Below are 17,531 nucleotides of genomic sequence, written 5' to 3'. Positions count from 1 at the left end.
ACTGATTATGCCACATGAACAAGAATAAGGTAAAACTTTAAAACAGTTTATTTTTTAAATAGACTGTTCTTACCTAATGTATTTCTCTCTTGTTCTCTGTGACTAATTTCTGGGTAAAAGCCCCATTCTTACATAATTGTTCCTGCCATTGGGCTGGAATCCAAAATCACAACTGGTCACATGCAAACAATACAAATAAATTAAATAAAAACAGAGTGCAGCTCTGGAATGAATATTTCCAAAACAAATATTGCATTTATCCAAGTATTAGATGACCATGAATATAAGAACCCCCCCCCCTCTTTATTTTAAGAGGCTCCTTGAGAGAATTTTGTTTTTAATATATTCCGTCTCATGGAAATTACAAACTATTTTATTGATATGAACTATCTGGCAAAAAAATTTAACGTTACACCTATTTTAAACTTAAGCAATTTATTGTGTACATTTTGATGACATCATGAGAAATTAAATTAACAATAGGGAATGGTTTACATTAATTTTTGTCTTCACTTTCTCCTTTGCTCACTATCTAAGCCAGTCATCTATTGGTATCACGACTATACAAATGTCCTTCATAACAGGTTCTGCAACACAAGAGAGTGCACTGTCATGGGGCAGTTTACACTTTCCACAAAGTCCCCTCCATTTCTTTGGCATACAATTTTTTATCAGTTGCTGATGCACATGCCTGTAGTATTCTGGACTTACTGTCTGACCTATGGAAACATGATGTAAGTACAACATGATGTGATAATAAAAGAATGTGATCGCTAATGCCTTATTGGCCACACACTTTCTTCGAGTGAGGCTGTCCCTTTTGAACCCACATTGTACTTTGACTTCCAATTTCGCAGTCATAACGAGAGATTCACAATTCACTGGCAGTGATGATGGTTTTCCATCAATCATCCCCTTCATGCTGGACACGTTCTTTTCATAACATGCAAACATCAACTGTGTTCTGTTTTTGAGCAGAAATCAGTTGTCTGATATGTCAAACGATCCTTTAAAATGGTGTGAGCATTTCCCACTGACATTTCCAGCATATCTGCGAGTTGTCTAACAGTCAGACAAGAGCCCTCGTACATGATAGCTGCCGCTGAATTCATTGTGATGTCAGTAAGGACAGCGATGAGGGCTCCCTCCCTTCCTTTCAGCTCACACGTCACTCTTCCATCTTTGAAAGCTTTATGTCATCAGACACATGAAGCATTAGATACTGTAGACTCACCGTAAGCTCTACTTAGAAACTGAAGTATTTCTGAAGGAGTCTTCTTTCAGCTGAATGCAAAACTTGATTGCATAACAATGCTTTGGGATGGTGTCTGGTGGCTGTCAAGGATACTTACAAGAGGACATATCAATCATGGATTTTGGTGAGTATTGACTATGTTGTACCTGTCTCAAGTACCTGTGTAGCAGCTTTTCATGTGATGGCCCTAGTTTTGGAGAAAATCAATGACAAAGTTTTGTGAATAGTTCATATATCCATTATGCTAGTGGTATGGGTTCAAATCCTGCACATGTACTTTTTTCCTTCAGTTTCATCATACAGAGCATCATTAAATAGTATATGTCATGTAAAATTCTTCAAAAATTGTCAATTTTTCTGTAGTAATTTCATTAATAAATCAATCACTACAGCAAACTTTCTTCAAAAGTATTGTCTGTTTGTGGTTTGTAATTAAAATTCCAAATATCTGGACAGCTCCAAAGAGTTCACAACGATAGAACAAAGTATAAGCAGCTACAAGAAGATCCCCAGTACAGATGAGGATACTCTACCTCGATTATCTTGTTAATACTTTTCAGACCGGCTGCCAGCACCAATCAATGTACAACAGATCCCTTGCGGAGACGGGGCAAAACTGATTTAAACAAGATTAGTCATTCCTTCACAGCACAATATACTATAAAACTCTCAAGAAAGTTACTGCCATATGTTTTCTTATGTGTGCAAGAACCATCCAGGAAATATATTTGAGCTGCTGTAGTTGACCATGAATTTAAAAAAATGTTGTGACCTGCACTAAACCATAAAGCTTCACAAAAGTGTGTACAAAGAGTTTTTAAAATCTGTCATTCTTCAAAATGTGGGAAAAGAAAAATTTCTATACATTACTGATTCATGGGGAAGGCATACTGATCAGATACTTTACAATCAAATCTTTCTATGAGGCCTGTCCAGAAAGTAATGCACTGCACTTTTTTTTCAGCTGAAAACATTATGTATGTATTATATGAAGTCTCCTGAGTGAGTGCACCCACCCAAGTTTCCGTCACTTCTGACAGATAGCGCAGCTGTAGGACAGTTTGGAAAAGGCGTCTGTAGGTGATGTATGTTACAAGCAATGTGCTGTCATTGTATTTCTAACTGCAGGGACAGAAACTGTGGGGAATATTCACAAACACTTGTGCAAAATCTATGGAGAATCTGCTGTTGACAGAAGCACAGTTAGTCACTAGGCCTGGAAAGTGAGGTCATCAGAAGGCAGTTTGGCAGAGCTCCACGATTTGCAGTGGTCGAGGAGACCATTCACGGCTATCACCCTACAGCCCAGACCTAGCCCCCTTGGACTTCCACTTGTTTGGGCCATTAAAGGATGCCATTCGTGGAAGACATTTTGAGGACGATGAGGAGGTGGTTCTTACAGTGAAGCACTGGCTCCCCCACCAGGACAAGGATTTGTACTGACAGGCCATACAAGCCCTTGTTTTGCACTGGAGGAAGGCCACAGAACAGGATAGAGATTATGTGGAAAAATAGGGTGTGTGGATAAAACACTATTCTTTTGCTTGCGTAATTCTCATTATGTTCAATAAAGAATTCTTGAAGAAAAAATGCAGTGCATTACTTACTGGGCAACCCTCACACATGAAAGAAAACATGCAGCTGCATCATACAAACTATACCACCTAAAGAATTCCTCGTCTTTGCCAACCCTATGATTTTTATTGCACAGGCCAATAATAATAATAATAATAATAATAATAATAAAATGCTCCCAACTTGCAAAGGCCTATAGAGAAATCATAGGGAAGATTCTATAAAAACAATTTTTTAAAATTCTGAATCAATTTAGTGCACATGCTTTCGCAGGAATGATAAAATTCTAGTGGTTCATATCAAAATTGATTGAAGAAAGAACAATTTTTTTTCAATTTAAATGATTTGTGTTTTCCAGTATCACTTTTGAAAACTCCGTGTGCCTGCAAGGCAGAAGCTTCCATTAAATATGCATGGTGCTCTACAAATTTGTGTGTCAGTTGCTTTTATAACAAATATCATCTGGGATTCTCTTTCAGCAGAGCAAGCAATGGTAAGAAGATTCTGTACTCTATTCTGTAACAAACGGAATAGACATTTGAAGAAAGTTTCCTGTAATGACTGATTTATTAATTAGCTTTCTATGGCAAAAGTGAATATTTTTGAAGAATTTTGCGTCCTGTATACTATTTAATGATATTCTGTCCAATGGGGAAGGGAGAGGGAGAGAGAGAGAGAGAGAGAGAGAGAGAGAGAGAGAGAGAGAGAGACAGAGAGAGGGAGGGAGGGAGAGGGGAGAGAGGGAGAGAGGGAGGGAGGAGGATGGGGAGGGGGAGAGGGAAGGGAGAGGGAGGTATGGAGGGAGGAGGGGTGGGGGGAGATATGGGCAGGTTCTGAACCCATACTGCCTGCATGTTGTCTATGAACTTTAACCACTGCACTATGTTCACATAGTTGAAAAAGACAAGCTTCCATTGTAATACAGGGAGCCATAGAATGCCAAAATTGTAAAGAAAAGACGGAGACTGGAAAACACTCAATAATAAATTCCAGGAAAAATACTAGACACACTGGCTGCAAGCAGGTCACAGCATAAAGCAAAAAATCCAGCCTGTGTCTAAAAGTACAGCAGTACCTTAAAAAGTCAACTTTCTGGGGAGAGCAATCACAGCTCAGAGACATTATGAATAACAATTGCAATATTCAACACTCAGTAACCATTCAAGTCATCATAAAATTTACAATAATTAAAAAGGCAAAAATGACAGCTCATCATTTTGACTTTTTCACTGTTGTAATTTTTATCATAATTTGAACAGTTATTGAGTGTTGAGTGTTGTCATTGTTAATCTTAAAAAGTCAGTTATGCCACAATAACTGCCTTACCTGAAAGAACTCGTCAGCATTTGATGGCACATAGTTGACGGCGGCAAACGTCAACAGTACGGCAGTCAGGTCTTGTGGGCGACAACTGTGCAGCTGAGACAGCACCCAATCCGACATGTGCTCCATCAGCTCTGTGGAACGGACAAAAACAGGCTTCTATGGTCCGATTTAAACTAAATATCACTTGATGTGTAAGCTATTAAGTTATGGCATTGTTGCATCAAGTACAACCTGCAGACGGCCATCATAGAACATTGCTCTCAGCAGCGATAGAAAATCAGTTTAAAGACTCTATCTTCCACAAAAATCAAGTAAATAATCTCAATTTCACATATGATGTAGAACTCTATAGTGTCTCTCAGCATGTCAAAAATATGTTCTTAATTTTAATTAGGAAGAGAGTTATGTTAAATTTTTTGAAATGGATTAAATTATTCTGTTTATAAACAGCTTCAAACTTATCATGTCATGTCTCAAACAGAGCAATACTTTTCTTTCCTTTATTACTAAAATATCTCGCTCAGCATTCCATTTTTATGCAATTGCATCTGCATTTAACTCGTAACAAATATGAAGTTTAGTCTCTATCTGCTACAAAAATAATGTAGATATTCTGAAATTTATGTATATTATCACTCTCAGTGGTATCTCTAAGCACATTAAAAATCTTTTCTAAATTTTAATTAGGGTCAGTGTTATGCTGGTTATTGAAACAGGAGAAATTTTTGCATCTGCAAAAGTTTCCTTCTTATCACTGCGTATGTCAAAAACTACTACACACATGAAATAACCATCTTGGTGTCTATACAAAATGACATATATTTAAAATGCAGCCTAACTTGCCATAAGGAGATGATGGGTGCTAGCTGAATAGTATTCCTCAGTCTCATAAAAGGAAAGAGAAATTAATTGAAACAAAGCCACAAAAGTAAGACATTCATTTAAGTACACTATACACTACATACTATCCAGACAACAGGAAGACACCGCTGGAGTCACAGTCAGAGTCAGTGGAACTAGGAGTGTCACTGCTCGTAGCGACAGATATTATCAAGTCTCCAATCCACTGCTGTAAAACACCTTCGCTATCCCATGCTTCCTATATCACTTCTTTCACATGATTCACTAATTTTTGCCAGTCTTATAGTGCCACTTTTTCAACTGTCTGCTTCAAATGCCATTTCACTTTGGTCAACATAAATCTTTTATTTTCTGTAGCAATATGATGCTCAACCTGAGTCCAAATCTGTTCCACTGTGTTGAAGTGGCAATGGCAGGGAGGCAACCTAAGTGCTTTATGCAGGTATTTTTTAGCTGTCTCATACAGAATGTCAACTGACTTCTTTGGCTAGTGCTGTGACAAGTTCTAATAATTCTGCCCTTGTCAAGTTACTGTCAAACCATATCCCACATTTCTCTAGCCAGCAAACAATGCCGTTTCTCTTCGTTGTCTTTGTGGGCAGCTTACTTGTGTTACTGAATGATATGGACTATTATTCATGACAGATATAGAGCTTTTCATTAAGTTCTGAAGCACAATGTCTTCAAACCGTTTCACAAAAGTATTGTGGTCCATCTCTTCATGGTAGCTGAGGTTTTGTTTGAAATGAATAACAGCACACGATTAGAAATGAAACCTTTTGAATTACCTGCATACGCTACCATTATTCTTACTCCTCTGCCAATCGGAGCTGCCATACTACCACTAATGGAATTGTCTGTTCAGATTTTTTTTAAACTGTCCCCCGCATTCACCCACGTTTCATAAAGCTGAGCGGTATAGTCAAAATTTGTCCCTACTAATTCTCAAAGAAAACAGAATCACCAGGCTGCAATATATGACTCCCCTGACTCTCTTTTCACAAATTTCTCCTGGAAGATTCTTATCACCGATGATTTGCTGATTTCTACAGAAGCTGCAGTTCGCTCCACCCCTTTATCCAAAGGAAGTAGAGGCACCCCTTCATCCATCTCTCTCTCTCTCTCTCTCAAAATACTCCCTCGTGGAGCACACGAATTCACACGACCGACTGCGTATAATCTCGCCACGTCCAACACTTTTTGACTATTAGTTTCCTAGGAATGTGCAGCTCCAGTCTGGTCCTCTTTTGGCTACTTTCATCACACACCGAAAGGCACGCATCACTGAAAGTCACTCCAAATCACGCGGTACGACAACTCGCTGAGGATCGACTGGCACAATGCTTTAGGGAGCACGACACAGTGGAAACGGCAACACAGTGGAAAGTGACAGAGCCATGCTCCAATTTGTGTACTGTTGGGGGGAGTTGTGCAGCTCATTACCTGTCAAATGACAACTAGTTTAAATCAGACTATAGCTGTGTAAACACTAACTGGCTGGCTTTTATCTGTGCAACTGGCTGACAAAGGAAGGGAGATTAGTGTTTGGAGTCCACTCAATAAGAGGTCGTTAAAGGCAGAGTCTCAGCTCAGACAGATCTAATATGGGGAAAGAAATCAGCCGTATTCTTTTCAAAGGAATCACCACAATATTCACTTCACAGCTTGGAGTACCAAAGAAAACCTACATCTAGCCGGACCCCACTATCCAGAATGCGGCACCTAAAGTGACAGATACAAAAGAGTGGCGCACAAAATTCTTGGCTGTTGGAACTAGGAGTAAGTCTCAATATTTTTTTGTGTTGGGAATGGAGTGTGTATAACTGAAACACAGTTAGTAACAGCTATGCACTACATGTACAAGTTAATTGAGTTTTTGATGAGGACTGCAACCAAACTGAAGCTAACAAATGGAGGTAACAGATGTCATTCAGGGCTTGTTACTCACTTTCACACTGTTACGATTTGCCTTCCTGATGCCAATAATTCTTTTTAATGGTTCAATCCTTATTTTGGACCTCCTTGAACTCATTAAACTGCCTCATACAGATAAAAGGTGTTTTCTTTTCCTTTATCTCAACAGCATTTATTAGTATTAGTTGTAGATCCTATATATTTTGAAGCTACATAGGCAAATGGCGCATACCATGGAGGATACCCCCTGTCACAAGCTGTACACGTAATGATGAAGCTGTGAAGTAACCACTTAAATGAAGGATGTAGTGTTTGGCAGTGTACTCAGCAACCAGGTAGTCCACTTGTTTCTTGGCCACAGTTTGTCAGTGGCCAGTCATGTGGACAGACACCTTGTTGGTTGCCATGCCCACAAAGAATGCAGCACAGTGGTTGCAGCTTAGCTTGTAGATCACATGACTGGTTTCACAGGCTTGTCTGCCTTTGGTGGGATAGATGATGTCTGTGACTGCACTGGAGTAGGTGGTGGTGGGAGGATGTATGGAACAAGTCTTGCATCTCGGTCTATTACAGGGGTATGAGCCATGAGGTAAGGAGTTGGGAGCAGGGGCTGTGTAGGGATGGACAAGTATATTTTGTAGGTTCGGTGGACGGCGGAATACCACTGTGGGAGGGGTGGGAAGGATAGTGGGCAGGACATTTCTCATTTCAGGGCACGACAAGAGGTAGTCGAAATCCTGGTGTAGAATGTAATTTAGGTGCTCCAGGCCTGGGTCGTACTGAGTGACAAAGGGAAGGGGCAGAAGGTAAGGCATTTGGAAAGAACTGATATTGCTGTGGAGCTAAAGCTTCTGGAGGAACGGTTCATGACAGTGTATTGGGGCTGTTTAAGTTCTGGATTCTGTGTCGTGGTGGGAGGGAGTTTTGGAGGGTAGGGTAAATGTAGTAGGTCTGCGAGACAGGGTTTGTCAGCTAGGAGGAGACATAGAGGAGGTTTGGAGGTTGTTGTAGAGGTGGTGGAAAGTGGTACTCCAAGGCAGGAGTAGGAAGTGAGCAGGGTGGAGAGCTTTTTGAGGTGACATTGTGCATGTTGCTCTGCGACTCAGCATCTCCATATATAGTGAGCAGCAATTTTCCTTTTCATAATATTGTTATATATCCTCTCTACTTGGGCCATCAGTCATTTCACCACCCAAATAGTAAAATTCTTCTACTACTTTTAGAGTCCGGTTTCCTAATCTAATTCCCTCAGCATCACTTGAGTTAATTCAACTATAATTCCCTCAGCATCACCTGATTTAATTCAACTACATTCCAGTACCCTTTTTTTCCTTTGATCGGTATTCAACTTATATGCTCATTTCAAGACACTGTCTATTCCGTTCAAATGCTCTTCCAGATCATTTGCCTCCTCTGACAGAGTTACAGTGTCATCAGCAAACCTGAAAGTTTTTACTTCTTTCTCCACTCTTTAATTTCTTTTTCATATTTTTCTTCAGTTTCCTTTACTGCTTGCTCAATATACAGATTGAATAATATCGGAGATAGGCTACAAATATGTCTCACTATGTTCTGAACCATTGCTCCCCTTTCATGCCCTGTAACTTCAGCTGTCTGGTTTCTGTATAAGTTCTATATAATGTTCCACTCCCTGTATTTTACTGCTGCTACCTTCATCCATATCTAATTAGATGTCATTGTAACTGCAAAGAAAGAAAAGAAGAGATCACAATTAACATTATTCACTAACTCATCAACGTGCAACACAGTCAGCAACGGTCCTGTCACACTCCCCTGAGGCTCGTCAGATACTACTGCAATGTCTGTAGATCCCTCTCCATTCAGGATAATGGATGGCCATGAAATTGCCAGGAAACTGATCTGATGTAACTCATTTTCCACACTGAGTCTCAACTTTATCTTTGATAAGGATGGAAGCTGAAGTAACGAACTAAAATTTGTGCCCAGCCCAGGACTTGAACAGGGGTCTCCCGCTTCCTAGGCAGATGTGCTATACACAACACCATCCTCACACTGTTGCTATCACACAATCATCAGTATTTCTGAGACTCTCCAGCAGTGGGTAGCACATCTGCCTAGTAAGCAGGAGACCCGGCTTACACTCCTGGCCTTGACACAAATTTTAATCCATTACTTCAGCTTCTTTCCTTATCAAATGCTAGGAAATTGTCAGTCCATTCATGAACCTGGAAAGATATCACATAGGAACATATTTTCTTTGAAAAAAGTGACAGTTCAAATGTCGAATGAAAGCAAGGGCACAGCACCTCCAATAAGCCTGAAATGTGGAAACCAATAAGCAGGGCAGTTTTATCGTGTTTATTTCTTTACAAACCCGAGAATAAAATGAGTTAAGCCCTCACCTATGTCCCTGTACCTCAGCAAGCCGACACTGGTGGCGACAGACCTCACTGCCGCAGCCTTGCCTTCTGCCCCAGCACTACCAGACGACAGAGCAGTTCCGGCGTCGCTGACCGCTCTCTCCAGCAGCGGACCGTCCGGGAAATTAAGGGTAGCAGCAGCGTAGAGAACATCGGCAGCCCGCTTGAGGCCAAGTGGCTCGCTCTGAGCCGTTATGGACGCGGCCAGTGACCTCAGTAGGGTCACCGACCTACGGCGCTGTGAGGAGAGCTTCGACAACACCTGTGAGAGGCAGAGTTCGACATAAGTTGTGTTTATCAATGGAAATGACACAATTTTGGTTGCTTTGAAGCAATAAGCAGTGTGGTAACCCACTCGCAAACTAAAGTACTATGAGTAAGTCTGTTACAGTACAAAAATCATACAAAAATGTGGAGATCCGAAATGTGAAATAATTTGGGTGAAGGTCACGGTTAAAGCAGGCTCAAACATGGTAATTGGATGTCTCTATAGGCCCCCTGGCTCAGCAGCTGTTGTGGCAGATCACCTGAAGGAAAATTTGAAAAATATTTCGAGTAGATTTCCCCACCATGTTATAGTTCTGAGTGGAGATTTTAATTTGCTGGATATAGACTGGGAGACTCAAACATTTATAATGGGTGGCAGGGACAAAGAATCCTGTGAAACTTTTTTAAGTGCTTTATCTGAAAACTACCTTGAGCAGTTACACAGAGAACCAAGTCGTGGCGATAAGATATTAGACCTTCTGGTGACAAACAGACTCGAACTATTTGAAACAGTTAACGCAGAACAAGGAATTAGCGATCATAAAGCTCTTACTGCATCGATGATTTCAGCCATAAATAGAAATATTAAAAAAGGTAGGAAGATTTTTCTGTTTAGCAAAAGTGACAAAAAGCAGATTTCAAAGTACTTGATGGCTCAACACAAAAGTTTTTTCTCAAGTACAGATAGTGTTGAGGATCAGTGGACAAAGTTCAAAACCATTGTACAATATGCATTAGATGAGTATGTGCCAAGCAAGATCGTAAGAGACGGAAAAGAGCCACTGTGGTACAACAACCGAGTTAGAAAACTGCTGCGGAAGCAAAGGGAACTTCACAGCAAACATAAATACAGCCAAAGCCTTGCATACAAACAAAAATTACGCGAAGCGAAAAGTAGTGTGAGGAGGGCTATGCGAGAGGCGTTCAATGAATTCGAAAGTAAAGTTCTGTGTACTGACTTGGCAGAAAATCCTAAGAAATTTTGGTCTTATCTCAAAGTGGTAGGTGGATCAAAACAAAATGTCAAGACACTCTGTGACCAAAATGGTACTGAAACACAGGATGACAGACTAAAGGCCGAAATACTAAATGTCTTTTTCCAAAGCTGTTTCACAGAGGAAGACTGCACTATAGTTACTTCTCTAGATTGTCGCACAGATGGCAAAATGGTAGATATCGAAATAGACAACAGAGCGATAGAGAAACAATTAAAATCGCTCAAAAGAGGAAAGGCCGCTGGACCTGACGGGATACCAGTTCTATTTTACACAGAGTAAGTGAAGGAACTTGCCCCCCTTCTTGCAGTGGTGTACCATAGGTCTCTAGAAGAGCGTAGCGTTCCAAAGGATTGGAAAAGGGCACAGGTCATCCCCGTTTTCAAGAAGGGACATCGAACAGATGTGCAGAACTACAGACCTATATCACTAACGTCGATCAATTGTAGAATTTTGGAACATGTATTTTGTTCGAGTATAATAACTTTTCTGGAGACTAGAAATCTACTCTGTAGGACTCTGCATGGGTTTCGAAAAAGACGGTCGTGTGAAACCCAGCCGCGCTATTCGTCCACGAGACTCAGAGGGCCATAGACTCGGGTTCACAGGTAGATGCCGTGTTTCTTGACTTCCGCAAGGCGTTTGATACAGTTCCCCACAGTCGTTTAATGAACAAAGTGAGAGCATATGGACTATCAGACCAGTTGTGTGATTGGACTGAAGAGTTCCTAGCTAACAGAACGCAGCATGTCATTCTCAATGGAAAGAAGACTTCTGAAGTAAGAGTGATTTCAGGTGTGCCGCAGGAGAGTGTCGTAGGACTGTTGCTACTCACAATATACATACATGACCTTGCCGATAACATCGGAAGTTCAGTGAGGCTTCTTGCGGATGATCCTGTGGTGTATCGAGAGGCTGTAACAATGGAAAATTATACTGAAATGCAGGAGGATCTGCAGCGAATTGACGCATGGTGCAGGGAATGGTAATTGAATCTCAATGTAGACAAGTGTAATGCACTGCGAATACATAGAAAGAAAGATCCCTTATCATTTAGCTACAATATAGCAGGTCAGCAACTGGAAGCACTTAATTCCATAAATTATCTGGGAGTACGCATTAGGAGTGATTTAAAATGGAATGACCATATAAAATTAATTGTCGGTAAAGCAGATGTCAGACTGAGATTCATTGGAAGAATCCTAAGGAAATGCAATCCGAAAACAAAGGAAGTAGGTTACAGTACACTTGTTCACCCACTGCTTGAATACTGCTCACCAGTGTGGGATCCGTATCAGATAGGGTTGATAGAAGAGATAGAGAAGATCCAACGGAGAGCAGCACGCTTCATTACAGGATCATTTAGTAATCACGAAAGCGTTACAGAGATGATACATGAACTCCAATGGAAGACTCTGCAGGAGAGATGCTCAGTAGCTCGGTAAGGGCTTTTGTTAAAGTTTCGAAAACATACCTTCACTGAGGAATCAAGCAGTATATTGCTCCCTCCTACGTACATCTCGCGAAGAGACCATGAGGATAAAATCAGAGAGATTAGAGCTCACACAGAGGAGGCATACCAACAATCCTTCTTTCCACGAAAAATACAAGACTGGAATAGAAGGGAGAACTGATAGAGGTACTCAAGGTACCCTCTGCCACACACCGTCAGGTGGCTTGCGGAGTATGGATGTAGATGTAGATGTTAATAAGCTGCTAACTTTCACTCACCTACAGCTGTTATTTTACTAAGAATGAGAAACGTTCATGTGTGTATTTTGAAGGTTAAAAGAAGCCTTTCTTTATAATTCAAAATCAGAGAACTCTCACAGATAACGATAAAAACAAATTTCTGGAAAGAAGTCATTTTGCTGCAGCATTGTGTCCTTTTTATTTGAAATAAACAGTTTATTTCATTTGTGATTAGCTAATGCTGTCCTGTTGGGTATTATCAAGCAACATCACATAAAACATACATTGTATGTTTTTATTTGCCAGCAAGTAATAATCCACATACCAATGTACAATAAATACATCACAATGTAATAGTGTCAAATGGGCCAATATCTTCTACAAGTAGAACAAAAACTGCAACCCACATGCAAGTCTAATTACCAGAGTTGAACAATGTTTTTATTACAAGAGAAATGCTGAGCTATTTTAATTTAACATAATGTGCGTGCTGGTTTGGTGACTATTGGTTGCTATTGGATAATAGTATGCTTTCATACTTAAAGGGGGTAGGATGTCAAACGGGCCGACTTGGATCAGGAGAGGCACCACAGAACATTTTATTTTCTACTGTCTATACTTTTACAAATAAATTCATAAAACTTTGTCAGCATGACCCGGAAGGATTCAGGATTCACACTCATAGCAGTGGAAGTGCAAAAACATAACAAAATAAATTTTTTTTAGACATGAAATTTCACCATTTTTTTCAGTTACTGTTGGCTGCATTTGTTACTATAGATACATTTTTTTTTTTCACAAGTAAGAGTGATTCTTTGATGAATTTTGCACAGCATACAAACCATACTTACAGGTGTAAGAAACTCTAGAATTTTCCAAATCTATTAAAAACTGTGGTAAAAATTGAGATAATTAACTACAAAATTTTATTTTTTTCTAAACATAAAGTTCAAAACGTAACAGCTCATTCATTTTTTCATAAATTAAATAGATTTTAGAGTTTCAGACACCTGTAAGTATGGTTTGTATGCTGTGTAAAATTCATCAAACAGTCTCTCTTACTTATGAAGAAAAGTGTACCTATAGCAACAAACGCAGCCAATAGTAACTGAAAAAAATGATGAAATTTCACATGTAAAAAAAAAATATTTTGTTATGTTTTTGAACTTCCGCTGCTACGAGTGTGAATCCTGAATCCTTCCTGGTCATGCTGACAAAGTTTTATGAATTTACTTGTAAAAGTATAGACAGTGGAAATTAAAATGTCCTATGGGGCCTCTCCTGCTCCAAGTCGGCCCGTTTGACGTCCTACCCCCCCTTAACTGATATGCCACCTGTGGGTAGTAGATATATTGATAATGGTTTCAACATTGTCTGCCAACATATAGCGTACTGGCACGGCTACCAGAGCGTCATCTGTGGCTACCCTTTAATAGGGAATGCTCATAGCCAGAAGGGACAGTGAGATGCAAACAGTGAAGCAAGCAGGCAACCATACCTCAGGGGTACACTTGTGCTGCCTACAACCAACTGAACGCGTTTCAAAGCGGTCATATGGTGGACTTCCGAGTGGCAGGATGGTCCTTTCAGAGAACTGCCACACAAGTTGGACATGCTGCATCAGCTGCGCAATGGTGCTGGTATCAGTGGTCATGTGAATATTCTCACACTCACAGATGAGGTTCTGGACGTACACACACCACAGATGCCCACCGGGATCGTAATATTGTAAGGGCAACAATGGCAGATTGTGCAGCTACCACAGCACAAATAAGAGGACTTGGAAGTCCAGATGTGTCAACTCAAACGGCTGCAAACCAGTTATTAACAGTGAGACTACGGGCACGCACACCTCCAACCCATCTTCCAGTCACGCCATAGCATCAATGCACATGGCTCGACTGATGCCATCAGAGGATCACTCGGAAGATGAATTGGCATGTTGTGGTCTTCAGTAACGCAAGTAGATTCTACGTGCACGCAAGCGATAATCGTTTGCACAGGCGATGTAGACCTGGTGAGTGCATTCATCCGAGACACAGTGACGCCATGCCAGGCCTTATTGTCTGGGGTGCGATAAGCTACAACTTTTTTTCACCTTTGGTGTTTCCAGAGGGGATACTAACCAGCACTCTATACATGCAGGATGTTGTTATACCCATTCTTTTGCTGTTCTTGCAACAGGAAGGTGATGTTCCAACAGGATAGCGCTTGCCCACACATTGCCCACGAAACTCAACATGCTCAGCAAGACACTTAGCAACTTCCCAGGCCAGCATGATCTCCAGACTTGTCCCCAGTGGAGCAAATGTTGAATATCATGGGACGAGAATGACTCATGCGACATGTCAACCGATAACTCTTGCAGAAGTGTGTGAACAGGCCGAGCAGGAGTGGCATAGCCTATCCCCACACAGTATTCGCCATCTATAGAATGATCTGGATGCCGGAGTCAGCAGTTGCGTTGCTGCCACAGAAGCGACACCATGTACTAATACAGATGTTTCAGCATGGGCCAGTACCTGTTATTTCAGAACTGCCTGCACTACTGATATGTAAATGTAATCATTTCATGTACTACAAACGTATTGTTGCAAAAATAAATGTTGAATGAAATGGAAATCTCTAAAAGGTTGTACTAATTTTTTCGCAGCTGTGTATCATGTATGTAATATTCACTTTTTATAATGTTTTGTACTACATATGTTAAAATGTGGTATATGATACGCTAAGAGGATCAAAAATGTGTGTAGTCAGTATGAGTTGTGGTTTATTTTATGTTTCAGAATTATCAACCTTAAAATCGAGTGATCAACTCTGTTCTTGGAAACAGTTTGGCACTGGCCATTCATCCTGGTGGACAGCCAGTTGGTAGCCATACTAACATAAAAAGCTGTGCATTGTTCGCAGGAGAGCAGGCGTGTAACATGGCTGCTTTCACAGGTGACTCGGCCTCGAGGCAGGATAACCCTATGACAGGACTGGAGGAGTAGTGTTGGTTGGGTGAATTGGATAGGTTTTGGACCTTAATCTTCAGCTGGGTACAAGAAGGCAGATTAGGGTTTAACATCCCATCGACATCGGCATCATTAGAGGTGGAGCAAAAGCTTGGATTGATCCAAGGCTGGGGAAGGAAATCGGCCATGCACTTTCAAAGGAACCAACCAAGCATGAAGCTGGAGTGATTTACAGATATCACAGAAAACCTAAATCAGAATGACCGGATGTGGGTTTGAAACCATCATCCTCCTGAATGCGAGTACAGTGTGCTAACCACTGTGCCACCTCACCTGATTCCACAGGGTATGTCCCTCATTTCAGGGCACAATGAGAGATAATTGAAGCCCTGACAAAGTATACGGTTCAGTTGTTCCGTTGCAGTGTGATACTGGGTGATGATGGGGGAGCTGATTTGTAGTTGATTCTGGGTGTATGAGGGTATGGCACAGGGAATCTGTTTGTGGACAAGGTTTGGTGGACAGTACCTGTTTGTGAAGGCATTCATCATACCTCCAGCATATTGTGTAAAGGAGTCCTCATCACTGCAGGTGCATTGTCCACAGATGGCTAGGCTGTATGGGTGGGATTTGTTGCTGTGGAAGGGATGGAGCCTGTTTAAATGCAGGTACTGTTGGTGGTTAGAGGGTTTATTGTGGACAGAAGTGTAGCCCAGACACCCTAGCCTCATTCTGTCACAATCTTAACACCTTCTCTCCCATCTGCTTTACCTAGATCTCCTCAACCCAACATACCACCTCCACCTCTCTGATGGCTCCATCCACACATTTGTCCAAAATAAACCCACTAACCACCATCAGTACCTGCATTTCACTAGCTGCTTCCCCTCCCACACCAAAAAATCCCTCTCATACAGTCTAGCCATCCATGGACGTTTCTAACCACCATCAGTACCTGCATTTCACTAGCTGCTTCCCCTCCCACACCAAAAAATCCCTCTCATACAGTCTAGCCATCCATGGACGTTTCTGCTGTGACGAGGCCTCCCTTTCCCAGTACGCTGAAGATCTCACAAACACCTTCACAGACAGGCACTACCACAAAACCTTGTCCACAGACAGATTTTCCTAGTCACATCCTCACACACCCCCAATACTCCCATCAACCCACACAATATCCTTGTTCATTCCTACTCCACCTCTGCACCCAACACCTTTGCTCATTATTCATATCTCTAAAATAGATCTAGAAGTAAGACTATCCTCCCACCAACATCACCTACTCCAATCAAGTCACAGGCATCTCTTATCTCATGAAGACAAGAGAAGAGAAATTAGGACTTATAAGAAGACATACAGACAATTGTTTCTTCCCTCACTCTATCAACACATGGATCAGAAAATGGAATGACTAGTAGGGGTACGAAGTATCCTCTGCCATGCACAGTATGGTGGCTTGCAGAGTATATATGTAGATGTAGCTGTGGATGAAATATTGGCTATAAAGATATGTGATGTGGGCTACAAGATACGTCAGGGTAGCCCATTTGGTAAATGCTCATAAAAGGGTCGATAAGGATTTGAGCCCTGATCCCCAGTGTAGTTCAAAGCTGCCAATTAATTCCCAACCACTACACGCTGTAAGCAGTACTCACCCTTATTTTCTGGTCTGTCGAAAGACTGGGCACCATTCGTGCCGCTTCATCGTCACCGGTGATGCCCAAAATGACACTCAAATCCCCAGTCGCAGATAACGTAGCCATTGCGGGGCCTTTTCGTGGTCGTTTAATTTCTCGTTTGTCGACAGGTGTAGCAGGTTGTTTTGTCGGTGCACTTGACGGCTGCAACGGAAACAAAAATGATGCATGTACACAACTTTTCTTTTGGTATATTATAGTATCTCAAAACACATACTCACGAAGTTTCTTACGGAGGACATTTTTGCAGCAGCTATACATAAATTGTGGTTAGAAAGAAAATTTGTTTTTGCATGCTGCACACAAATGTTATTTATACACCCACATGCCTTTTACCTTCTTAACAAGGGGTCCTCCCTCAGTGGATGTCAGTAACATTTCTAATTTGTTACTGAAGATCATTCACTTTCCGGCCATGTGGAAAACAGGTTGAAAGTCCCACTTTTCGTGTACTTGCTGTACTTAAGTAATGTAACAATGTTATGTTACACCTACTGACAATGTCTTGTTAAAAAAGCACAACCTGTCTGGGTGCATAAATAAAATTCATGTGCAGCACGTAAAAATGTGTTTTCTTGCTAATTAATTCA

General features: G+C 41.1%; 1 protein-coding gene across 1 annotated transcript in view; it reads right to left on the bottom strand.

The window, feature by feature from the left end:
* LOC126109868 (FAST kinase domain-containing protein 4) overlaps positions 1-17,531 on the bottom strand; it is an 80,979-nt gene that overhangs the window by 45,287 nt on the left and 18,161 nt on the right. The window contains exons 3-5 of the mRNA XM_049914934.1: positions 16,900-17,085; positions 9,316-9,595; positions 4,157-4,287 (exon numbers count right to left, since the gene is read on the bottom strand). Of these exons, the coding sequence (XP_049770891.1) occupies positions 4,157-4,287; positions 9,316-9,595; positions 16,900-17,085 (597 nt within the window). The remainder of the gene's footprint in view (positions 1-4,156; positions 4,288-9,315; positions 9,596-16,899; positions 17,086-17,531) is intronic.

Source organism: Schistocerca cancellata, chromosome 12 (genome assembly GCF_023864275.1).
Source record: "Schistocerca cancellata isolate TAMUIC-IGC-003103 chromosome 12, iqSchCanc2.1, whole genome shotgun sequence".
NCBI lineage: Eukaryota > Metazoa > Arthropoda > Insecta > Orthoptera > Acrididae > Schistocerca > Schistocerca cancellata.
The sequence above is the reverse complement of the archived record's forward strand: the minus strand, read 5'-3'. Positions and strand labels throughout refer to the sequence as shown.